A 27,311-nucleotide genomic window follows, 5' to 3' on the forward strand; every position below is an offset into this window, starting at 1 on the left:
ATTTACTTTGTTGGCCGCCCAGCCCCCAAAATGGAACGAAGGCCGACATTTTATTTATTTATTTTTTCCTAATGGCCGGCCTGGACCGGCCGGGAATGAACCGGCCGTTCGGGAGTTGTCCCGCTTTTCCCAATGGCCAGCACGTCCCTGTTCTGGTCTTCAAGCTGTCATCTTTGAAACCCTACAGTAACTCGTATGGATCAGACCATCATACCAAAATATCTTTATTTTTAGATCCCAGGTTAAATCCCATTCATTTATTTGAAGGTAAACATTGAGCAGTGTCTGTACTAAGCAGGCAGTGGCGGTTGGTACCTATATTGCGCCCTGGGCGAGGTAGTATAGCGCCGCCCTATGGCCGCGCAAAGCGCGGCCGGAAAAATCTTTTTTTTTTTTTTTTTTTTTTTTTTAATAAAAAAAAATATATGATTTTTTTTAAAGTTAAAATTGGTTCGGTTCTACACGGCGGCAGAACCATTTTGGGCTTAATATAATAGGGTTTATAAAAGCATGATCTGACTGTCTTAGTCTTCTTACCTTGGGCTGGGACTTGGTTCTTTCACAGTCACGCACAGTGAGACAAGACTATATCCTGGCTGATAGAGCCTGAGGTCTGTGTTTTGTAGAGTAAAGTCGGGAACAAAAATGATCCTCTCCATGTGATGTTTCAGGGCAAGCAGCAGACTGACTCCCAGTGCCATACAGTATATTATGTTGTAAACCTAAGGTTACCTTTGTAGAGTTAGGGAGTATTTCGTGACGTCCTGTGTTATTCCTCTGAGCTGGAACTGGGCTTCAATGTGTTGAAACCACGGCCGTGGGTTATGCTGCCAAAAGTCCGGCAACTTGACGGTAGCGGCGTAGATGTTGTGTTGGCATTAACGTTAGCCATATCGTTAGCACCGACGTTCGGTGCGGGAGCTGCGGGAACGTTAACGCCGGCGACGTTGTCTTCGTTGTCGGACATGTCGTATTCACTCACAGGGTCACCAGTGTAGAGTTAGGGAACAGCGAGACAGTAGACGTAGGTGCAGTCGAGGTAGTTTACTTAACTCCACATAAACTTGTATCACGTACATACACGGTGTGCATCAAGCTAGCAGCACAACAACAACAACACATCACCCGGAAACGGAAGCCCCAAGACTAACTAACCCCCCAGCCCCGGCACAGTACTCCTGTGTCTCTCACAGTCTGTGTGGGTCACCACACCTTTATCTTACCACCAGGGGGTGTTGTTGTATTCGGTCTGGTCTAAACAGACAAGGAGTGTTTGCAGGGCCGTCACCCTACTTTTTTTTTTTTTTTTTTTTTCCTTCTTCATGCGCCCCCGCAAAGTGGCGCCCTGGGCAATCGCCCCGCTAGCACCCCCTTGGGGCCGCCTCTGTAAGGTTCATCTAGTCCTCTCTAAATGTTGTCCTTCTACAACAGGGGTGGGCAACTTTGATGATGGAGAGGGCCACTATATTTCCACACTCACTCCAGGGGGCCACATTGCATATTGTTACGTCCTACTTTGTCATTCTATCTCGTATGTCATACAAAATATGCAAAAATCTACAAAAATAGACAATCTAAATAGCCAATCTACAAAAATAGCCGATCTACAAGCTCAAAACGTGTTTTGAGAAATATTTTTGATTTAATTTCAAATGCATTTAGTTATACTTATGTTAACTGTTTATGAACTTAAATACAAGTAGGCTACGTTGGATATATATATAAAAAAAAGAAAAAGAAAAAACATTTTATACTAGTCATTCAACTAGGCCTACTAATATAGACTGGTCTGAAGTCATTAAAGCAGGTCATGTTTGCATGTTTGGAATTGGAACAGCTGAAATCAATAATATATCAGTATTCTGATACTAACCTGTGGGTTGCATTAAGTCAAGGCGAGGGCCGCATGTGGTCACAGGGCCACCAGGCCATCTATGTTCTACGAACAATCTCCCTGATTATTTCTTTTTATCGTTCATTTCCTTCAATCCCAGCATTGACTACAATTACAGTGCTGCCTGACTGTCATTTTGAGAAGTCTGTCAGTCTGTCTTTCGGACTTTCTGCCTAAGAACCGCCAGGTCGTTAATCCCAAAATCTAAAGGTCTGTTCCCCGTGTCCCATTCCTTACCATGGAGGTGAAGATGTATGTGTAGTAGACAGACAGCATTCCCAGTTCTGACGCCTGCAGAGAAAGATATTTAAGATGGAGGCAAGGGAAGGACAGAAGGGAACGAGGGAGAGGAGGAGGGGAAGAAAAGGGAAGATGGGGACAAAGAGTGAAGTCAGTGACTTTGTGTAACTCTATCCCATTTAAAGCTATACTGTGTAAGTTGCTCAACTACTGATCAGCAGCGGTATTGCAGGTATTTTACAGAAAACCGCCGTCGCATCTGCTTTTTTCTGCCGTTTTTCACCCGGGCCACAGCGGACCATCGCCGAGACGCATCCGTAGAGGGGTCTCGCATCCCTCTACGACCAGGCGTTCGGGAGATACAGGCTACGACTCCTACACCAGAGTAAATGCTATTGTTATGTTGAGGCAAGCTACTTCCTGAAAAGACCGCAAGACGTGCTGTGATTGGCCGGTAGTGTATGATCCGCACTGTGATTAGCCGGTAGTGTATGATCCGGGAGACAACGTATACGGAAGGATGCAGATGATGTAATTTTGCCGAGAAATCTGAACCCCGGCCAGGCTCATAGAGAAGATATTTTGAGAAGCCTTTCGGGGCTGAAATTAACGGAGTGGGTGTTCTAAAACTTTAGTGATTTAATAGTTAGATCAAGTTTAAGATTTGTTTAATTGAAAAGTTACACAGTATAGCTTTAACACAGGGAGATCAAAATGACATCTTGATAAGACCAGACACAGCCTTATCCAGGGACGTGCTGGGCCCCTGATTCAGCCCGGGAAAAAGAGTTGGAGAGGCCCTCATTGCGCGCTATAGAGAGATCTCTCTCTATAGCACTGCTGCTACTCAAAGATTTGCCATTTCAGATCATGACAAGTGACAAGCCAGTGGGCCAATTACATGAGTTATATTTGGTCATTGTCGGGTGGAAACCTTGTATGTCCAAAACCATTTAAAAATCAAACCTCGGTTCGAAGTGGAGCGGTGAATCTGAGCAGCTATACCGTGTGTGTGTGTGTGTGTGTGTGTGTGTGTGTGTGTGTGTGTGTGTGTGTGTGTGTGTGTGTGCGTGTGTGTGTGTGTGTGTGTGTGCCTGCACAACAGCGCCCCTCCTTTAACTTGTGTGGCCACTTAAGGTATTGCCAGGCTACAGACATAGCCAGCCACATAGCCACATAGCCAGCCACATAGCCACATAGCCAGCCACAGACATACCTGTCTATTGGGAGCGCTTTCACCGCTCCAAAAATGATTTAAACTAGTGAAAACAGCCAATCTACAAGCACACAACGCCTCGCACCGCGAGGCGTTGTGTGCTTGTAGATCGGCTGTTTTCACTACTTTTGTGAGACAGCCTTGTATGATGAAGCAGTACTTTGCTTTGCGAAAAAATTACAAATTTGAAACTTGGAGATACGAGGTTACTGCCCGACAGTGACGATTTACTTTGTTGGCCGCCCAGCCCCCAAAATGGAACGAAGGCCGACATTCTTTTTTTTTTTTTTTTCTAATGGCCGGCCTGGACCGCTTTTCCCAATGGCCAGCACGTCCCTGGCCTTATCTGACGATGACTCTCAACAGATAAATTATTTTATTGTACGTGCTGTATATTATATATTAGTATGCTGCTCTATACCCAGACAATTTCCTTAAATTAAAGTCAAACTGAGAAGCCGTTCCGAAGGATGAAATGACCATTTCAGTGTGATTTCATTAACATCCTTTGCAAAAACAATGTACAGCTCTGTGTGCTGCTGTTCCGATATTGGTGCCCCCCGAGTCTCCGTGTCGAGCAGTGCGAAAGTCGCATGAGCCGACTCAGCGCTGTTACCGAGTTATGTGCCGTTGTGGACAGAATAGTAAATGTTAGTCCCCCAGTATCTACGTTGTCAAAGATAACACAAAAAAGCAAGTAGAGCAAGGTGGCCCCTATCACCAAGGTCCGCGTTCGCCTCCCACTCAGGAGAGATAAATATTCGGGTCAACATGTGTCGCTCTGTCTGCACGTCTCAGATAGACGTCGAAAGCATCCCAGCGCATTTCAGGCATGGCGCCGAAAGCGAGTCCAAGGGGTGACAACGGGTTATATATATAAAACAAAAAAGGCACTTACAGTATACTCCATTAATAATCATTTCACCTTGAGTAAATCTCTAATCATATCTCCTGGGGATAAAAAAAAACACGTCTCTGCTGTCGTCGGGCAGAAATGACAGTTTTTTCGGGAAATGAAGAAAACCATTTTGCAGATCGTTTGAGGATCCAATGGAGCTGGGAGGTTTTTGTCAGAAGCGCTTTTTAATACTTTTCATTGATTCAAATTTGTTTTAACCAACACACAGACATAAGTACGTAAAGGGTGTTCAATAGTGTTGATTATGAAAAATAATAAGAAACTAATTACATAATAAATAAATAAATAAATGTTGGTTTTATGCCTGACAGCGACAATATTCAAAAGAGCCAGGTGCTGATAAATAGCATTTTCATTTACAAGCACAGGGACGTGCTGGCCATTGGGAAAAGCGGGACAACTCCCGAACGGCCGGTTCATTCCCGGCTGGTCCAGGCCGGCCATTAGGAAAAAAAACAAAATAAAATGTCTGCCTTTGTTCCATTTTGGGGGCTGGGCGGCCAACAAAGTAAATCGTCATTGTCGGGCAAAAACCTCGTATCTCCAAGTTTCAAATTTGTAGATTTTTTGAAAAGCAAAGCCCTGCTTCATCATACAAGGCCGTCGCACGAAAGTAGTGAAAACAGCAGATCTACAAGCACACAACGCCTCGCGGTGCGAGGCGTTGTGTACTTGTAGATCGGCTGTTTTCACTAGTTTAAATATTCTTTTAAATGATAAATACAAAACAAACTGTTTTGGACATACAAGGTTTCCACCCGACAACGAAGAAATATAACTCATGTAATTGCGGCAGCGCTATAGAGAGAGATCTCTCTCTATAGCGCGCAATGAGGGCCTCTCCAACTCTTTTTCCCGGGCTGAATCAGGGGCCCAGCACGTCCCTGTACAAGCACCTGGCTCTACTGAAAATACGCATAATTACAACAATTACAGGATATGCACAAGCACTTCAGGGTCAACTACAGGGCACCTTTTCAAAGGAACACAAGTAGCGTATGTGTGACAGCTTACACTGTACTGTATGTGGAAGGGTTTGACAAACACTGGTCTTTATTTTTCATAAGAAGGTAGAGAATCATAATAAGATATAACCTATTCAGATTTACTGAAGAGTTTTGGAACTAAACCTTGTGAATGAAATCTTCTGGCTTGGATGAAATTGTATCCCGACCCAAACAAACTCTCTATGGCAGAGCTACTTATTTTAACCAAGATGCTACTATTCTACTAGCACCAGTGTTGGGAAAGTTCACTTTCAAAATGAACTAGTTCAAGTTCAAGTTCAAAACTTCTAAAATGAACTAGTTCATTTCATAGTTCATAATTCTACATTTTGAACTAAAGTTCATGGTTCCCCAAAATGAACTAACTTTTAGTTTTAGTTTTAGTTCTTTTTTTTAACCATAATATTTTTATACTTTTGGCTATTCAAAAAAAGAAGGAAAACAATGATTAGACGTTGCTGCAAGCTATTATTTGTCAAAATTATTGACAGCCCATATAGAACCACACACAGCAATAATTTCATCCAACTTAACATTGAGGTGCCCACAATATTTAGGTGCCCAGTGCCCAGTCTTCCTGCACCCTTATTGTGAAGGGCTGAAGGCAGAAGTTTCTAAACCTCGCGCACAGCATGTTTCCGCGTTGGTTAAAATAGCTGATCTACAAGCTCACGTTGTCTCGTGGATGCGATGCGTTGTGAGCTTGCAGATCAGCTATTTTGTGTTCATGAACGATCGTTCATTGAACACGTTCGGGTACAACACTGACTAGCACATGATTGGCTGGAGGGAAACGAAAGACAAGAAATAGGAGAGTCAAGACAGGCAACAGTACAAAGGAAAACAAACAGGAATACAATAGAACAGTAAGTACTACAAAATAAAAGGAACATATAGCTGACAAAAAAACCTTCAAGTAAACCGTGAAACACAATAAAATGTTACAACAAAACAAAAGAACATAAGAGGGAGACAGACCATGACACAAAGCTGGCTAACTGGTACACCTAAATCAAATGTCGTGAAAATGTATGCAAATCTTTGAATATAAGCAAACTTTTGTAACTCAAATTATGATTATATGGGGGGTCCCTGGAACTAAATAGTTTTAGATGGGGTTCCGTGGTCAAATACATATCATTGTGGGGGTCCTTTCACGTGAAAAAGTTTGAGCACCACTGACATATAAGGATTTGAAACATTTAAAGATTTGCACAAATTGTCAAGATTTTTCAAAAATAACAGATCTACAAGCTCAGAGCGCGGCACCCGGTGCTTGCTATTTTTCAATAGTTGAAGCACAAAATAAATATCCACTATTGATTTGATTAGCTGCAGTTGTGTTTTACTCTCTTATGAGAAGGTCCAATGCTGAAGGGAGGATGATTCAGCACACAAAGCATAGCACAATGTAATTGGGTCATTTTGTCATTAATCTGTGCACTAGACCAGGGGTTCCCAAACTTTTTTGTCTCAGGGTACCCCATTAATATTTTTTTAATCCGAGGCACCCCTACATTATAATTTTCACTCCCAGCACCTTATATTTATAGCATATCGTCATTGTCGGGTGGAAACCTTGTCCAAAAGCGTTTGTTTTGTATTTATCATCTATAAAATGTACTAAACTAGTGAAAACAGCAGATCTACAAGCACACAACGCCTCGCATCGGCGTTGTGTGCTTGTAGATCTGCTGTTTTCACTAGTTTTGTGCGACAATCTTGTATGATGAATTATGATGAATTATGATGTTTATGTTGCGAGGAAAATAATGAGATAATAGCCATTTTGGTTAGAACTTTGTACTTCAAGTTTAAAATGATACTAAATATTGTGTCCAGATAAATTCCAAATATTATCAAATGATCTTGCGGCACCCCTGGACTGCCGTCGCGGCACCCCAGGGTGCCCCATCACCCACTTTGAAAACCCCTGCACTAGACAGTGCATATCTGCCCTTGTATCATGTCACATGGGTGTTCCACTTTACAATTATTTCTAAAAACCACATGCATGTTTTTATAGCACCTGCTCAGTGTCAGCATTTTTGGGGTTATTTCTTTTTTTTCCTCCCAGAGAAACAAATTGGGTCATTACAGATGCGGTCAAACAGAGCGCTTATTATTTGTATATTTTGCATGCGTATCATGGCATGATTGCCAGACCCAGGGGGTCGGCCTACATAATTAAGGCTTTGTCGGTCTGTCGGTCGGTCGGTCCCTCTTTTCCTCAGTGTGCCTGTGTTTGCCTCTGACTGCTCATCTGCCCCTCCCTTCCCTTGCTCGGCTGATTGCCTTGAGTGCCGTCACCTGTACGGGACCAGCTGAGTTGAGTTGGCTGACGAGCTGCTGAGACTATAAATTCCTGTGTGTTCATGTGTTAGTTCAGTGCTGCAAAACATTTGCCCCACAGCCATACTAGTGAAAACAGCCCATCTACAAGCTCACAAACATTTCCAGCTGCTCAGCCTATAAAATCCTGTGTGTTCATGTGTTAGTTCAGTGCCATACTAGTCAAAACAGCCGATCTACAAGCTCACTACGCTTTGTTGCTGAGACTATAAAATCCTGTGTGTTCATGTGTTAGTTCAGTGCCATACTAGTGAAAACAGCCGATCTACAAGCTCACTACGCTTTGTTGCTGAGACTATAAAATCCTGTGTGTTCATGTGTTAGTTCAGTGCCATACTAGTTTTCATTGCGGGTCTGGCACAACCAGGTGACCTGGTCTAGTTTTACTTCCAAATATTGTACTTTTACTCCACTACAATTATTTGAAAACCTTACTTACTAGTTACAGTACTTTGCTTTAAATGATTATATTACCACTAAGGACGCAGAGGGCGAGGACGCGCACAACATAATTAGCACAGGAAGGAATTCATTATTAATATTAATAAAATTAAAAAATATCGTCCAGGGGCCATCGCAGGGGTTAATCCGTCCATGCTTTTGGCACTTTAAGTATATTTTGATGCCAATACTTTGGTGCTTTTACTCAAGTACAATTTGAATTCCGGACTTGTAACAGAGTATTTCTATACTGTAATATTGATACTTCAACTAGTACTTTTTCCACCACTGCTGACAACCCAGTAATTTACGACCTGACAAGGAATCGCTAACCTTGTTTATCGCTGTTCAGCCCGCGACCCCCAAAATAATCATATTTTAACTGGCGAGCACTAAAGGCCCATTCCCACTGGGCCAGATAACAGATATCTGGAGATATTTCTCCAGATATTTTTCCATGCAAAGTGGATGGTAGATACAGATATCTACCATCCACCACAGATATTTGCCACAGATACTTTTATCTGTGGCAAATATTTTTTTTATCTGTATCTACCATCCACTTTGCATGGAAAAATATCTGGAGAAATATCTCCAGATATCTGTTATCTGGTCCAGTGGGAATGGGCCTTAAGAGTTGAGGCATTACATTTTGTATAACACGGTTCCATTGTGAAAATATCAGATCTACATGCTCACAATGTAGATCGGCTATTTTCACAATTTCAGCCTCTAATATTTATCAATTTGACCAATGTATGATTTGTCATTTTAGATGTATTAAAAAGTCCTTAAATTGTCACTTTAGAAATGTGCAGATACCCTCTATAGACTTAAACTTTATGTTGGTCTGTTCACTGTTGAGTGAGAAAACAATGTTGCACAGTAAGTTAATCATCTGGGTACCCCCCCAAAATAATTTGAGGACCCCCCTGGGGGTCCCGACCCACAGGTTGAGAACCACTGAGCTAGGTCACGCTAATAAGATAGATTATGGACATTTGAGCACAGCAACGGTTGATTGGTTTGAAGGTTGTGGGTGTTAATTAAGGCTTCATGCGAGCGCTGTGGACATGATATCCATGCCGCTACTCAGGTCTAGGAGTTCACAGTGGACTCAGCGCCCATTCCGCCCTAGACAGAGTTCACAGAGTTCACTGTATGAAGAAAAAGCACACTTGACTTTGATCCATTGCACAACGTACAGTAGCCTACTGTATGTATAACAAGACTACAAGAACAGTAAATTAATGTTAATGCATGAACACCAACGTGTCCACTGTCACATTATCAATAAACTGTGTGGATTTCATAAAGGTGATGAATCACTGAAACAAGACGATTTATTTTTCATACGTATCATGGGATGTAAGACATCAGAAGGTACATTCGATTCATTTGCTTTTTATATTTCAGACTAATAGCTCTGTTCTATAAACTGAGCCCAAGCCCAGGCCAAAAGCATTTCATAACTTCACCTCTCATAATTTGCTAGATGGATTATGGCCATGTATGGGATATTATTTTATTATTCATGCCCTGTATATGTTATTCACTGAGAGTAATCCAACATACAATATAGCATACAATACAAATATCCATGGGTCGCGGCCCTGCTCTGGTGGTCCGTGGCGACTCCGGGCGAAAAACCGCCGAAAAAAGCAATAACGCTACTGACCAGTAGTTGAGCAACTTCCATAGTATAGCTTTAACCAAACACATACTGTAGGAGCTTACAATCAATAGCCAGCGACAAAATCTGATGTCTGGTTTTGTAAGATGATAATATATGTGAATCTCTGAATGCAGAACCAGTGTTAGTTGCCCTCCAGACTAGGCGCGGTCACCGCCTCCTAGCAATTCATTTACAATGAGAGGCGGGCAGCTTTTCCGGCTGCGCAGCGACGTTTTGGGCCGGCGAGGAGAGCGGGCAGCTGACCTCATATGGGAATGCCCATATATGGAGGCTACATCGGCCACATACCACACTAACAGAATCCATATGATGGCCAACAAAGATGGCCAAGACAGCCCATATCTTTGTTGCTGAATCTACAAACAGGGATCTCCATACATCAGGGATCTCCATATATGGCCATAAAAGGGATTCTGTGATTGTGGTTCCCCTGATATCACCGTGATGTCAGAGCAGCAAACCCATGGACCATAAAAAAGCGTACATGTCCAGACGGAGACATGATGTGCCGTTTCACATAACATACCAGTAAGACGCCTAAGGGTGAAAAGCAGGGCACGGTCGCGCCATCTGTCTTGGCCATCAGTCTTGCCCATATATGGATTATGTTAGTGTGGTTCTCCTAACAGGGCATCATCTGGGATACAATCCCTTTCATGCCCATATATGGAGATCCCTAACAGAATCCATTTTATGCCCATATATGGAGATCCCTGCTCGGAGTATCTGACATCACTGTGATGTCACCTGTTTATGCTCATTATTATGGAGATCCCTGCTCTGAGTATCGGACAATCACTGTGATGTCACCTGTGACTTCACAAGTGATGTGTCAGGGGAACCACAGGGTCAGGCGTTACCCGTCCGGACGGACGACCGGACAGACGACCGGACAGAAACGGACGGACAAGCTGTGACAGTTCTGACAGTAAACTGCGACCTACGGTCGCAATAAGTCCATGAACAATCTTGCTTTGTTGAGTACCAGACTCACCCGTTCCAGAATGATGTGTGACATGGTGGCGTTGGCCTCCACGATGATGGTGGCAGTTTTGTCGTCTCGTATCTCCTTGAGCAGAGGGGTGGGGTCCTGGCTGTCGTCTAGCATACGTACAGACAGGGTCTCCTTAGAGATGAGGAACTGCCTGAGAAGACGCTCCAGGTTCAACAAGCCTAGAAACCACACACACACACACACACACACACACACACACACACACACACACACACACACACACACACACACACACACACACACACACACACACACACACACACACACACACACACACACACACAGGTTGTGGGTGTTAATTAACGCTTCATGCGAGCGCTGTGGACATGATAATCCATGCCGCAACTCTAGGAGTTCTTAGTGGACACCCATTCCGCCCTAGACAGAGTTCACAGAGTCCACGGTATGAAGAAAAAGCACACTTGACTTTGATCGATTGCATAATGTACAGTACTGTGTATGAAAAGACTACAATAACAGTAAATTAATGTTAATGAACACCAACGTCTCCGCTGTCACATTATTAATAAACTGTGTGGATTTCATAAAGGCCATGAATCACTAAAACAAGATGATTTAATGATTTAGTGTATGTAAATTGAAACAACACTTTAAAATGTGTAGCTAAACAGTCAATAGTCTGTATCCTGGCAGTAGTGGCTGACTGAGTAGTGAAGGGCCTGTGTAAGTTAAAGTAAGGTAGTAATAGCTCATTGAGTAGTGAAGGGCCTGTGTAAGTCAAAGTAAGGTAGGAATAGCTCATTGAGTAGTGAAGGGCCTAACTTCTGAACCAGTGGGCCACATTACAAAAATGTCAAGGGGCCGCGGGCCAGTTGATAAAATCACATACTTGATAACTTCTCTCTTTTATTTGCTTTGTTTCCACATGAGTCTTAAGCCAAGTGCAGATATGCATTATTTTATGGCGATTTCAATGGCTGCTTTCAAGATGTTTCGGCCATTATCTCTTTATCTCCAGAAGTGGCCTGCGGGCCGGAGTTTGAGTATCACTGAGTTAAAGGGTCCAGGAAATATAAAAAGACCCATTGAAACCAAAATATAAACTATTGACCCTCATCTCAGTTGAGGGTCACAAGCAAAAAGAGACTTGCCTTAACCCTCATCCCTCAACATTTTTCACTATTTTCACTGCAATCACCTGTCAGTCAGCTCTTTTCCCATTCCTCATTCACATATCAGCTGGTCATTACATCACACTGTACGGCTCACTTTCTCTACTATGCTTGGTTATCCGAAGCCTCGGATACGCGCTGCTAGCTGCCTCCTCCACCCCAGCCTCCACCTTTGATTAGTCTGGCTAAGCTCAAATACTTGTGATTATGTCTGATTAAGCTATGTGTCAATGTATTGCTATTTGTATACCTATGGGCCTAATGGGGGGGTCTTGCTTAGCTTTCCCTGATTTTGTTTAGCATGCTCAAAAAGCGTGCAAAAAAATTCAGGGAACATCTCCGAACGCGGAGCCCTTCAATCGCCAAGATTCATGGTATTCCATTTATGCAATAAATGGTTAAACCTACTTTGACGTGAGTGTTCCTGACTAAAATGTTTTAAAAACACTTCAAATAGCCGATCTACAAGCTCACAAGATGTCAATGTAGATCGGCTAGTTAATATGTTTTTAAAAAATAGTAAAAAAAGGCAAAGAAGTTTAGGGGTAAGTGGTAAGGCACGGTTACTGTAGTGTCAATCTGCTCTGAAATATGAATTCCACCCAGTAGTGAACTCATTAAAATCAATTAAGCTAAAACAAAAAAGAAAACTATTTTAAAGGCGTCAACTTCTTAGGGATCGCCTCGTGTATTTGATTAGGTAACGGAGTACTTGATTCTAGTAAGGTAAGTGAGATTTACTCTAATTAGAATATGATCAACTTAATCAAGACATTCTCAGCAGCACACATCAGTCACTGCATATCGTCATTGTCGGGTGGAAACCTTGTATCTCAAAGTTTCAAATTTGTACGTCCTTTTGCAAAGTAAAGCCCTGCTTCATCGTACAAGGCCGTTGCACAAAAGTAGTGAAAACAGCAGATCTACAAGCACACAACGCCTCGCGGTGCGAGGCGTTGTGTGCTTGTAGATCGGCTGTTTTCACTAGTTTAAATCCTTTTTAAAATGATAAATGCAAAACTAACGGTCTTGGACATACAAGGTTTTCATCGGACAACAACGATATACTGTACCAGGGTCCACAGAGGTTGCCAGGCTAATTAGCCTGAGAGCAGTTTAATACAATCTGTGAGGTGCGTTATAGTGTGATATCCACCTGACTGACTCCAACACAATGTTCATCCACAGAGACCTGCAGTGCCAGTTACAATAAACCTACTCCGGGAATTTGGCTGATATTACAATATATGGATAATTGGAGGAGGAGAGTTATAGGGGGAAATCTGAAACTTTTTTGGAGAAGGGCAGATGTTGACTAAAGCCTCTATCAGAGTCCAGGGTGAAGAGCTATTCACTTCACCGCGGTGTAGTTTTCTAGCTATCACCTAAAAATACATAACAAAGCCTAGGTGATAGCTAGGAAACTACAACGCGGTGAAGTGAATAGCTCTTCACCCTGGACTCTGATAGAGGCTTAAGCCTCCACCGAACAGCGTCATAGTAACAATATGCAATATATCAGCACGTGAATTATGATTAATTGCATAATTTAACCTGCAGGCTTCTGATTATTATGATACTAGTGTACATCAGTAGTCCATGAGCACCAGTCATTAATCCAAGGACAGAACAGTACACCTGGGGTCTTAACTCTTTTACTGTTATGACAGTAAAACGAGCGGGGTCGTCCATTTATTCAAGCAGCGCACGTTACCCACCCTGTCTGAGCACTGTGAGCAGATGAGGGGTACGTGTCTACAGTAGAAACAGCTCCCGTAACGCTAGCATCAAATCTCGACCACGCATAAACAACAATGGCGGTGGCATCACTTTCCTGGTCGTTTTCTATGCCTCGAGCTAGTTTCTCCATTTCTATGCTCGAAACTACTGGTGCGAGCGAGGGACATTTGCGAGCCTCGTTCATTGCAAATGGCTGCGCCCAGCCGTCAGTTTGGCTCGATGACAGATACGCCACTCTTTTACAAAAAAGATTGCGTTTGGAAATAATGGATGGATATTCTTCTATAGAATCGCAAAGGTAAGCTACCTTTAAGCTGCTTTGATGGCTGTTTAAGACATCCTTATGTGGCAGTAAGAGAGTTAAAGCTACTGTGTAAGTTGCTCAACTAGTGGTCAGTAGCGGTATAGCAAACCGCGGTCGCGTCTGCCTTTTTCGGCCGTTTTTCGCCGCGGACTGGGCCTTCAGACCACCGCGTCCGCCTCGCCTCGCCAAGACGCAGTAGAGACCTCCCGCACCCCTCTCCGATCAGGCATTCTCCTACACCAGACCAGAGTAATGCTGTTGATGCTGTTGTTATGTTGAGGCAAGCTACTTCCTGAGAAGACGACAAGACGCGCTGTGATTGGCCGGCAGTGTATGATTCGCACTGTGATTAGCCGGCCGGTAGTGTATGATCTGGGAGACACGTATACGGAATGATGCAGATGACGTAATTTTGCCGGGAAAAACAGTTCCGGTCACGGCCACACAGGTTCAGTAGAAAACATATAAAGAAAAGGCTTTTGGGGCTGAAATTAACAGAGTGGGTGTTCTAAAACTTTAGCGATTTAATAATTAGGACAATTTTAAGATTTGTTTTATTAAAAAAGTTACATAGTATAGCTTTAATTGGTTATGGAGATAAATGGCTACTAGCACAAAGGCCTAACCGAGTCACTCAGTCTTATCCAGAGGTCTGTGGCTGAAGGTGCTGCTCATCTCCACTAGTACAGTGGTCCTCAACCTTTTCAGGCTGCGACCCCCAAAATAATCATATTTTAACTGGGGACCCCCCCACCCGGACAAGCACTAAGAGTTGAGGCATTACATTTAGTATAACACGGTTCTATTGTGAAAATAGCCGATCTACATGCTCACAATGCCTCGCGTTGCGAGGTGTTGTGAGCATGTAGATCGGCTATTTTCACAATTTCTCCCTCTAATATTTTAATTGTCACTTTAGAAATGTGCATAATAGCCTCTTAAACACTTAAACGTTATGTTGGTTTATTTATTGTTGAGTGAGAAAACAGTGTTGCACATTAAGTTAATCATCAGGGGACCCCCCCAAAATAATTTGGGTCCCGACCCACAGGTTGAGAACCACTGCACTATAGCTCATCATGGGAGGGGTGAGAAGGGGGGCTCATCAGGATAGCTTCCGTCTTCCTATTCATCCTCTCCCGTGCAAGCACCTCCAGATTGTCCAGTTTTTACTCACCCTGGCCACAATATGACTTCCGGTTGGTTCTAGCGGAAGTGGCGGAAGTGCTGTGCAGTGTTAATTTCGTTAACGAAAATGATGACGAAATATGTTCGTCAACGACCATTTTTCAGTGGACGAAAACTAGACTAGACTAGACGAACACCCACATGAATAAACGATGACTGGGAGAAAATCATTATGCATTTTCGTTGACTAATAAAAACGAGACAAAAATGTAGTTCACTAAATAAAAAGTAGGCTAAAATCTATGGTCATTTTAGTTCATGGACTAAGACGAACGAAATATAATATTACTGATATTGTCGGACACTCGAATCTCCGTCTCTCATCTCCTCCTCCGCACGCTGTTCCCCAAAGCCCCAAACGACCAATAGCGTCTCTCAAACACACACACACACGCACACACACACACACACACACACACACACACACACACACACACACACACACACACACACACACACACACACACACTGTCAGACACACCCCCTTCACAGCGGGCAGACCAGGCGCACACAAACACCGACAGATGAAAGGAGAGTCAGGGAGTCAGACCGAAATATTACAAATGGCTACGGCTACTAAGCAAAGGGGAAGATGAGGCTGCTCCGCTGCGTTCCGTGTATTAGTTTGTCAGTACGGTTCTCGAGTGGTTTCCACTGGTTTTCTGTGTCCCGGCCGTGCCTCGCGCCAGACTGAGAGGCGATGTGACAGACTGTGCTAATCCACAGAATGTAGCATAGCAGGCTGCTACGTAGGCTAGTAGCATAGCACTAGCATAGCAACACAACGAACGACACGTCCCTGCGGTGAACTAATGGACGGTCGCAGCTGGTTGTATCGTTTGCGGCTCTCTCAGCCTCTTGAGTGTTTTGTTGCAGTGCATTCCTGCCTAATGCTTCGGTGTACAACGCACTGAACACAGGGAAGCAACGCCAGTGATCTACAAGCCCACAGCGCGTTGCATCCTCGACGCTTTGTGGACGTGTAGATCGGCGGAGGTGTCTTGTGAAAGTTGTGAGCCTTGAAGCTTACAAACAGCCAATTGTGTGATTGATTGATTGATTGAAGGATTGATTAGAAGTTTGCAATAGAAAAAAGTACAGTTTCATGACTGTACAAATCACTGGTACAAGGTCAACTAAAAGGAGATCCTAGAAAGCCGAGGCTTATTTCCACAGGAACCACACTTTAAGTATCTCATATTACATTTCAAAAGCATAACATCAAATACAAAGGCAGAAAAAAGGGTGGGGGGAGCATGGGGGCTTAGTCTATTTACAATTCAACAATAAACCAATTGCAAGTTACTGTACAGCAGTATTAACATTTATTTTGGTGTTCAAATGGAACCAAATGGACCTGTTAGGGTTCAGTTGGTTACATTTGTATACAGACTTAAATTAGACCATCTAAAAGTCGGAGGCAGCCCTCTATTCAGAAACACCCCTACTTAGAAACACCCCTATTCAGAAACCCCTATATATTTTTTTTTAATCAAAAGGATGAGCAAAAATGCTATGTGAAACAATTTTAGATTAACTGGATATGTTCTATATTATTTGCTGTCAAAAAATGTGAAGGGTTAAAATAAATGTCCTGACTAAAACTAGACTAAAATGTCAACAGTTTTTGTCGACTAAACTAGACTAACTAAAATGACTTTGTCTTGGACTAAGATAAAAATTTAAATGCTCAGACTTTTAGTCGACTAAGACTTGACTAAATAAAAAAAGGATGAGGATGACTAAATGTGATAAAAACTAAATATAGTTTTAGTCTTAGGACTAAGACTGACAAAAAATAAAAATATGGCTCATAAAATTAACACTGGTGCTGTGTTTAACGGAAGTTACGTCATGCGCTGTAGTCTTCCGTTGAAATTCTCACGGCGGAAGTTGAACAGTCTCTGCCTGATATTTTCACCAGGCTTTTCTCTTTGCAGATGAGTAAGCCTGGCTACGCGAGGCTAGTTTTTACTTTGTCTACAGAGCTAGGCTTGTGTCCCCAGGCTGTGGTGATGCCAGTGCACCAATGAAGTGGCCTCGTCAAAAACTTCACATTATTTGTCACGTCACAAGTTTACAGGTGTAAAAGACTGGGTGAAAAGTTACCCATAGATATCCATAATGAGAATAACGGAGAAAAATGTCAAACATCGAAACAGAACAGAAGAGTATCAGATATAAGCATAAAGTGGGCTGTGCACTCAAAAAACAATACTACTTACTGTAAATGTCGTGCCTAACAAGGTTCCTTTGCTGTTATAATATTACTGTAAACGACGGCCTCTTGGGGCTTATTGCTTCATTAAATGATGATTAAGTATTCTAAATTGTATAATTGACAGTGATAGATGTCTTCTAAGTCTCTTACGCTTCGTTTCAGATGCATTCTGTGGCTAGAAACAAGCTATTTATCCAGATTCATTGCCTGTCTCTGGTGGCCATGGTTTTGTCAACTTCAGTATTTTATTTTTATTTTTAGTAGCTTATGAACGCAGGCGAGTTTCTTCATATGTTTTATTGCAGGGGTCTTCAACATTTTCAGGCCAAGGACCCCTTTAGTTGAAAGAGATGATAGTTAAATAAAATATTGTAATTGCGATGCATATGTACACCGAAAGTACATTTTGTCAGGAGATATAGTCGGCCCTTGGGTGTTTTGATATTTTCTAATGTGGCCCCCTCTGAAAAAGGTTTGGTGTTAAAGTATCTTCATGACATTAAAGCAGGGGTCTTCAACAGGGGGTCCGGGATCCCTAGGGGCCGGGGGTCCTCAGAGTTACAACAGGGGGTCCTCCAAATCTTTGAGTGATAGAATGTTTTTTTCTCCTTTTTTATATGAACCACTTGAACTCTAGCCAGGTGTGTACTCTGAACAGAACACAAATAACACATTACCAAATGTAACCAGACGTGCAAGATAAAAAATACAAAGGCTACAATAGCCTTTATTTGACCCCTAACAGGGAACATGGAATCCTGACAAATTATACTATAAAATATTCCTGTTTGATGGTGCTGGAGGGCCGTTTATTGTACAGGCCGCACTTTGGATACCCCTGTTGGCTATATTGGAATCCGTAGAGAAGGAGCGCTTGTTTTCTGTGATGAAGACGGAGGCGTGCCGTTTCAGGCAACCATGAGCCACGTGAGACACCGCCGAGCGAGCGGCAGGGCTGGATTAACCATTGGGCCAGTGGGGCCGTTGCCAGGGGCCCTTGGCTCTCAGGGGCCCTTGGGGGAACTGGGCTGCGTGGTCATTGACAATTTACTATTAAATGTATATGTTAATTAAAAAATCAAATGTGTGGGCCCCTGTGTCTACAGGTGCTTTCTTGGCTCACAGATGATCATCATGGCTTAAAATCCGAGCTGGGTATTGCGAGTCGGGAGGGAGGGTGGGGGGGTTATGGTGGAGGGTGGGGGTGCCCTAAACTTTATCGGCCAGGGGCCCTTGCGGGGGTTAATCGAGCGGTAGTGAGTGAGTCGCCGTATCGAGCGTTGCGACCGTCACATGAGCCACCTCAGCGCCGTTACCGAGTTATGTGCCGTTATGGACAGAATAGTACATCTTCAGCCCCCGACTTTCGGCACCGCCACGCGTTCCAAGTGAACACAGCAGTGCGCTTCCGACCTCCGTTCATCCAATCACAACCCGCGGATTGTTAATTTATTCACCCCCGTATCCTACGGACTCCATTATCGCCCCCTGTTGTAGACTAAAGGCTTCCATGCTGCACTTCAGAGTTTTCAGAACACACTCGCGCCGCATCCTGTAGTCAAGAATCACCTCTTTTAATGTCACCAACTTTTTTTTATTACAGCAGGCTGATGTTATTTTCTAGCTGACTGCAGATTGCTGAGCAAACAACAAGGCCATATTGTTGTGGTGACAGGAGACAGAAGCGTACCAGAGATGATGTGTGAGCGCTACGATGGCTGTCAAGCCAGGGAGAGTATCTCGGAGGAGAGTAGGAACTAAAAAATGATTGTTGTAGAGAAGCATTACGTCACAAGGGGGGGGGGGGGGGGGGGCTAGTGGGACTGGGTTACTAGGGCCCAAGGTGGAGGGGCCTTAATTATTTTATACTTTAGCTATTGAAAAATGGCAGATATACAAGCTCACAGCGTGGCACGCAAGCTTGTAGATCTGCTATTTTTTAAAAGTCGTGAAAATGTGTGCAAATCTTTGAATATATGTATGTTTTAAAGGGAACATTTGTAACTCAAATGCTTCTGGGGGGTCCCTGGAACTAAATATTTTGAGATCGGGGTCCGTGTCCAAATACATATCATTTTGGGGGTCCTTCAGATGGGGCCCACAGTTAATCCTCGTACCCAGGGCCCAGAATTTGGTGTGACACCCTTGGGTCTATAGAAACTAAAAACGATTATTGTAGAGAAGCATATGTCGGGCAGGTTCTATAGAAACTAATACCACGTTGTAGGGAAACGCATATTGAGCAGGTTGCAAAGTGCAAACCCGAAGGACCAAATGGCAGGACACAGCTAGAATAGGACAATGCACTGCAGTGAGTTAAAAGATCAAACTTTGCTTCCTGACTTTGCTTTTTGAGTGTGAAAAAAAACTACCATCTGGTGTTTTGTAAAACAAATGTAAGCCTCTGAATGGCTGATACTGAATGTCACACTCTTTGTCTTCAAAGCTCTGCACTGATTAGGAGAAATGTTAGCTGATAAGCCACACAGAGTCATTTTAATCCAGCTATAGAGTATGTAATTACTGCTCACTTGCTTACAAGAAGGTGTGAAACAGGCACATGACAGGCGGTGGTGCATACCCCCATTCAGACATGCTGCCATTCAGACATCCCCCCATTCATTACAGGGGGAAAAAAAGCAAAGAATTAATCTGCTTTAAGTAACATATGAGGGGTCAAACTAGGGGGTTTTCATTATTCTGAATCCATTGCAAGCATCTGTTTTGCACAAAAAAACATTCCGATACATGGTTAAAAAACTGCCCCACAAGACTATGGTTTAGTGATGAAAAGTGATGAGTCATCACTTTTGTGGGGCCGTTTTAGCCCAATGAATGTTTTTTGTGCAAAACGGATGCTTGTAATGGATTCAGAATCATGAAAACCCCCTAGTTTGACACCTCATATGTTACTTAAAGCAGATTAATTCTTTGCTTTTTTTCCCCTGTAATGTAAAGTTAATGGGACACCAACTCTAGCGGCTGATAACACCAATTTAGCTGTGTCTCAGAAAAGGTTAACATACCAAATTATAATCTACAGATATAGAGCTTTTCAAAAATGCATGATAACCTTTGCCACCTTTCCGATACCGACATCTCGTATGGCCCATGGACTATCTGTGGAAGTGTCGCCATTCAGACAATTCACCCTTTGTCAGCCTTCTGATTGGTCCCTGACTGACCAACCAGCAGGCTCTTTCTGCCTTGTCCCACCCTGATTCCGCCTTTTTATGTTGAATTTGCTAAAACATCATTTTTGGAGAAATAAAAAGATGTAAAAACATGCCCAGTCACTATACTGCACCTGAGAGGCTCCTTTTGACTGAAACCAAGTTTAACACACAAAATAACAATAAGAAGCAACTGAATTTCCATGGTAGTGGATGGAGAGAAAGGACTTTTGTCCCACCAAGACACAGCAACCAATGGGAGCATAGAGGGGCGGGACAACGGGTGGGACTTGACAAAGGGTGAATTAGAAGTCAATGTTTGAATGGCAGCATGTTGGAATGGAGAGCGGCCCCCGACAGGGGTTATAGGGCTTCATGACTCACCAAACCAGGATTTCCTTTTTCCAAACTAGAAGCAACGATGCATAGCCATGGCTGAGCATATCATCAAAATGGTAAATGTTAATGGTGCATTTATAGAGAGCCTTTATCCAAGGCACTTTACAAGGATTGTGCGTTACATTCACCCATTCACACACGCATTCATACACTGATGGCGGAGAAAACCATGCAGTTTTGGGGTTCAGTGTCTCGCTCAAGTACACTCTTTCCCTATTCTTATGACAATGTATTTTTAACTGTAAAACTCTGGGAAAAAAATATTTCAATCGCTCTTTTACACCTGCAGGCTACGCTTGTGATGTGACGATAAAAGTGTCTCGCCCAAGGACACTTCGACACTAACTCTAGCGGCGCCCCGGGATCGAACAGGGAACCTTCAGGGTTCCCAAACGGCCACTCTACCTCCTGAGCCAACCATCAAGGACACTAACCACCCCAACAACCACAGCCTGTTCATGCCGCTACAGCGGCAAGGCAAGTCATACCTACAGTAGCCTAAAGCAGGGGTCTTCAACAGGGGGTCCGGGACCCCTAGGGGGTCCTTAGAGTCCTTACTCTAACTTACTTTTTGTAATGGGGGGGCCACCAAATCCTTGTTTGATTGGATAATGCTTTTAAATTAACAACTTGAACCCTCACATCCCTATTCCAAAGAGAACTTTATTTTCAGCCAATAGGTTTGGTGTAAAGGTAAAGAGGTAAAAGAGCAGACCAAGTACCGAGTGAAAGGTCAAGTTTACAAAATATCGACGATTTAACCCTTAAGTTCTGTTCAGATTCACTACACCTTCGTTCTGTTCGGGTCATTTTGACCCGGTGGATATTTGGTTTAAAAAAAACAACACTAATATAAATTTTAACTTAACAAATCATCATGATACATTGACTTTGACTCAATACCAAACAATTCATATGATATATTTGGTAAATGTTTGCATTTCTGCTTTGCTCTATCACATTAAACACTGAAAGAGCTAGGCGTTTTTACTGATTTAGCTGAAATCCATGTAAAAAAAACTACTTCATTTAATACTGGGCAATATTGCTCATGCTTATAGGAAGGGGGGGAGGGTTCGGAATGGGGCTTCGGAAGGGGGGTGTTAGAAGTGGGGGTGACTGTGTGTCTGTGTTTTGGCATAATACTGTGTATTTCTGTGCTTTCGGGTCAAAATGACCCGAACAGCACTTAAGGTTCAAAAAATATGAGGGGGGTGTAGCATGGGTGTAGTGCAAAAATATTTTTTTTACATGTTCATCTCAGAAGAATCTTTAAGGCCAGTGAGTTTCAGGTGGAAACATTTTTAACTTCTACCTTTTTTTTTTCAAATGAAAATGTAAAACGGGTCAAAATGACCCGAACAGCACTTAAGGGTAAGAGGTTAAATGTCTGAAAATACACATTAACATGAATCCAACATAGACTGATGACTGTGCTGTCAAACAAGTCTATGAATCTATCTATGAAATCGATGAAAATCTGCATCACATATTTATACAATATGTAGAGGGGGTCCTTGCTTCATCATCTCTCTCTCAGCTAAGGGGTCCTTGGCCTGAAAACGTTGAAGACCCCTGGCCTACAGTATGAATCAAAAGCCATTCCACCAGACTTTGGAACAGCTGCCACCTGTCAACCAGTGAAAACATGCTGAACCCTGTCGCCTTACCTATGCCAACATATGTCATCACACAGTCACTGTCACCTTATTATGTATACATGACTATGAACACACATTCTATATCTGCGGCTGTTCTTGCACAAGAGACTGTTTTATTTTCTGTTTTGACAATCTCATGTACTGTACATTGTGTGACTCTTTCCTTTGATTCTTTCTTTGTTCTTAAGACAATTTATTTTCAACTGTAAAACACTAGGAGCACGTACAAAACAACATATATACGGTATTTCAATCCCGTAGGCTACACTTGTGATGTGACAATAAAGGTGGGGTTGACTTTGTTGTCATTCCTTTTTGTCTTTGTCTCTCAATGTCGTACATGACATTATGGCAGCAGGTGACGTTTGTCAGCGGCACACTGGGAATAAAGACTGAAGTTACATTTAGCTTATGGGGAGGGAGAGCCAGAAAAGTTATTGCTTTATATTTCTAAAGGATGAGGTTGTTATTGAATAAATATAACTTTCTCACATCTAGTCGGTTGCTGTGTGGGAGCTGTTACAGCTGCTACAAAATATGTGTGTTGCATGTGTGTGCGTGTGAGAGAGAGAGCGACCTCGCGGACCAGTTACCCGTATATGGAGTCCCCTTGCATGATAGTCAACAATGTGATGTCAGAACATACAGTAATAATTGTCTTAAGAACAAAGAAAGAATACAGTATATGGGCATTACCAAATATGGGCATTCCCAGATATGCGCCTAATATTGATGACATCGGGACATCAGGGATCTCCATATATGGGTACAAAACGGACATCAAGCAGAGCGTGATGTCAGAGCGGCAAACCCATTCTGTTAAGAGTGGTTCCCCTGACATCACAGTGACATCAGAGCATGATGTCAGAGCGACAAATCCATAGAACTACAGACAAACCCATATAACCACAGTGTCAGGTGTGACGTACAGACAGAATACTTAAATACTTAAGCGTGTTGTTATTAGCTACTTGTTGCAGCTCAGATTGATTATACGCAAGCTTTTAGCTAAAGTTCATGTTTAGGATATGAAAACCATGCTCCTATGACTTAATTTACTTATTTGACTTATTTATTTATTTTTTTTTGAAAAAAAATTTTTGGACCCCATTAAATCTAGTAAACATGATTTCAATCGCGATTTTGCATGTTCCACCCCCCATACAACCCCATCTTTCAAACATGGCAGCCATGTTTGTTTACATCTGAAGAAAACATAATGGCTATTTTCTCAAGAATGCCTGAACGGATTTCCAATCTGATTTTTTTGTTTGAAAGCTGTGAACAGCCTGCACAAACATGGTGCATGATCTGTGCATGGGCGTGCATGATCTGTGCACTATAAATTACATGGAAGTCTATGGAGATTTTCTGGCAATAATGCCACTCGAGGGCATATTTAATTGGCAGTAACTGAGTTAAACTTGAAGTACAATGTTATTTTCAGTCAGTTCTAACCAAAATGGCTATTATCTCAACGTTTTCCTCGCAACATAATCATTAAAATATCGTCACTGTCAGGCAGAGACCTCTATCGCACAAAACTAGTGAAAACAGACGATCTACAAGCGTGCTTGTAGATCTGCTGTTTTCACTAGTTTAGTAGCTACATTTTATAGATGATAAATATAAAAGGAACGGTTTTGGACATACAAGGTTTCCACCCGACAACGAGGATGATAAATGTAAGGTGCTGGGAGTTAAAATTATAATGTAAGGGTGCCTCGGATTAAAAAAATATTCATGGGGTGCCCTGAGACAAAAAAGTTTGGGAACCCCTGACTTAAACAATGTACACCGTTTGGAAGTGTGTTGAACTAGCTGAACCTTCACAGCATTAGGTGAGTGGACTGTTAATTATCTTATGCTGGCTACAGTAGTGCCGCGATGTAATAGCTGTCAGCCAGCCTACAGCTGTTGCTGTGATAAAAGGTTGACGGTGCAATTCAAGATTTCGTTCTTTTCTCTTTTACAGTTAGTTATTTTGTCTTGTACCAGCGACTTTAGGCTACTGGATCTGCAATAACACTCTTTGATACACAAATGTAGCGTGTATATAGTCCATTTGTTGTCAATTAAAATAAGCAGTCTGCCGTCATGTAGTTAACAGATTCATTGCTTTTAAATGTTTGAAAAATATTAATTTGGCTCTAAATCAACATTGAAAGTGTCTTAAACACTTGCAATTACAGTATAGCCGTTTTTGCACGATTGGCTGCCTTTCCTGGACGCATTGAAAGATGTGCATTTAATGAAAGCGGGTTACGGGGCAGGGCGGGTTGTGAAAATTGATGCGGGCGGGCTGAGCTGGGTCAAGTTATTATTCATAAATGCGGGACCCGCGGGTCATAAAAAGCCCTGACCCCGCACATCACTAATGCTTATACAACCATTAGTTTCCACATTGCCTGCAGATGCAGCATGGCATGAGAACAGTAGGCAGTATTTGCATATGATTGGTGTGAACATTCTGTCAGCATCCCAACACAGGGAAGCTGACAGAACTCTCGCTAAAAACCCCAGGACAAAAATCCACTCGTCCTAGACCCTTCGCCCTCCTGGCCCCCAAACTGTGGAATAAACTCCCTGTCGCACTTAGAACTACAGACTCACTCCCTAGCTGCCGTGGACTGAAGACTCACCTCTTCAGACTCCACCTAAACACAACTGTAACACTCCCCTTCCCTCGATGACCACACATGAAGCTAGATAGCATTTTTAGGTTTTAGAAAAGTATTTTTTTTTACTGATTAGGTGCGTGGTCTACCTATGTTATTATTATTTTTTTCTAGATTGAAAGTCCTATGCATTTGTCGTATCGTTGTTGATGTGCTGACATATTATCTTGCTTATTATTAGGGATGGGTATCGTCTGCGATACTTTTAATGGTATTGATTGCATGACGTCGATACTATCGGGTATCGGTTCACGTAAAAATGAACGATACCTCGTTTCGATACTCTGGAACGCACCCCTGGCCGGTCGCATCTATAACAGTTGGGCTACTGAGATTTTAATGACTGCTTTAGTAGGCTACACTGTGGAAAATAGCCGACAATAGCCTATAATGTTTATTATTATGATGATTATCCAACGTCTATACTCTCCACCACACTGTGTGATCATCATCATCACCTCTGCTCTACCGCTGCTGCGGTAGAGCAGTTAAACTTAAATAAAAAGTATCGAAAATGGTATCGAAAAGGGTATCGTATCGATTCCCAGGTATCGAAAAAGGTATTATATCGATTCAAAGGTGAACGATACCCATCCCTACATATTATATATTATATATAAGAAGTCATACCTGCTTATTGTAAGTCGCTTTGGATTAAAAGCACCTGCAAAATGCCTAAACTGTAAACTGTAACATTCAATCTCTTGTGCATGCATCATGTGTGCTGTGCGCATCACTCACAGTCGGCCTGTGCACAGATGAGGCAGGCGGTGGTGCTGTTGAAGAAGGTGAGAAGGCCGGCCACGGCCAGGCTGATGTCGGTGTTGGTGGGCCTCATGTCCAGCGTGGTGAAGCGGGGGAACTGGACCTTCAGAATGTCCTCTGGGGCAACCTTCACATATGGGACCTATGTAGAGTGGACACACAAAGAATCACATCCTTCACACATGGAACCTACGTAGAGTGGACACACAAAGAATCACATCCTTCACATATGGGACCTATGTAGAGTGGACACACAAAGAATCACATCCTTCACACATGGAACACACAAAGAATCACATCCTTCACATATGGGACCTATGTAGAGTGGACACACAAAGAATCACATCCTTCACATATGGGACCTATGTAGAGTGGACACACAAAGAATCACATCCTTCACATATGGGACCTATATGTAGAGTGGACACACAAAGAATCACATCCTTCACACATGGAACCTATGTAGAGTGGACACACAAAGAATCACATCCTTCACATATGGGACCTATGTAGAGTGGACACACAAAGAATCACATCCTTCACACATGGGACATATGTAGAGTGGACACACAAAGAATCACATCCTTCACATATGGGACCCACGTGGACACACAAAGAATCACAACCTTCACATATGGGACCTACGTAGTGTGGACACACAAAGAATCATATCCTTCACATATGGGACCTACGAGACACACAAAGAATGTAAACCTTCACATATGGGACCTATGTGGACACACAACGAATCATTGGTGGAAAAAGTACTTGAATGTTGTAAAAGCATCAATACTGCAATGTAGAAGAAGTACTCCGTTACAAGTAAACGTCTGGAATTCAAAATGTACTTGAGTAAAAGTACCAACATTAAAAGTACTCATTATATAGAACAACCCATTTCCAAGTTTTCAAATATAGTATAAAAATCTTTTGAAAATAGCAAATATAGTATAAAAATCTTTTGAAAATAGATCGTCTATTTTCAAATGGACAAAATGTATATAGTGTTGAAGTGTTTAATGTAGGTTTTGTAATAATAATCAATTTACAAAGTAACTAGTAACTAAAGTTTTCAAATAAATGTAATGGAGTAAAAGTACAATATTTGGATCCGAGATGTAGTGGATTAGAAGTAGAAGTATTGGAAATTGGAAATACTCAAGTACAAATACATAAAAAATGTACCTACAACTTTTAAAGATACGAGAGGCTATGTGTGGACGGAAAAACATTATGATTCTTCCAGAGAGAGAGAAAAATAAATGAACG

At 42.4% G+C, this 27,311-nt stretch overlaps 1 protein-coding gene across 1 annotated transcript in view; it reads right to left on the reverse strand.

Annotated features, from left to right (window-relative positions):
• grik4 (glutamate receptor, ionotropic, kainate 4) overlaps positions 1–27,311 on the reverse strand; it is a gene marked incomplete at both ends in the record, with an annotated part of 229,676 nt that overhangs the window by 120,204 nt on the left and 82,161 nt on the right. The window contains 3 exons of the mRNA XM_080732047.1: positions 2,132–2,185; positions 10,760–10,938; positions 26,019–26,184. Of these exons, the coding sequence (XP_080588173.1) occupies positions 2,132–2,185; positions 10,760–10,938; positions 26,019–26,184 (399 nt within the window). The remainder of the gene's footprint in view (positions 1–2,131; positions 2,186–10,759; positions 10,939–26,018; positions 26,185–27,311) is intronic.

This window comes from Nannobrachium achirus (genome assembly GCF_963921795.1).
Source record: "Nannobrachium achirus genome assembly, chromosome: 8".
In the NCBI taxonomy this organism is placed as follows: domain Eukaryota; kingdom Metazoa; phylum Chordata; class Actinopteri; order Myctophiformes; family Myctophidae; genus Nannobrachium; species Nannobrachium achirus.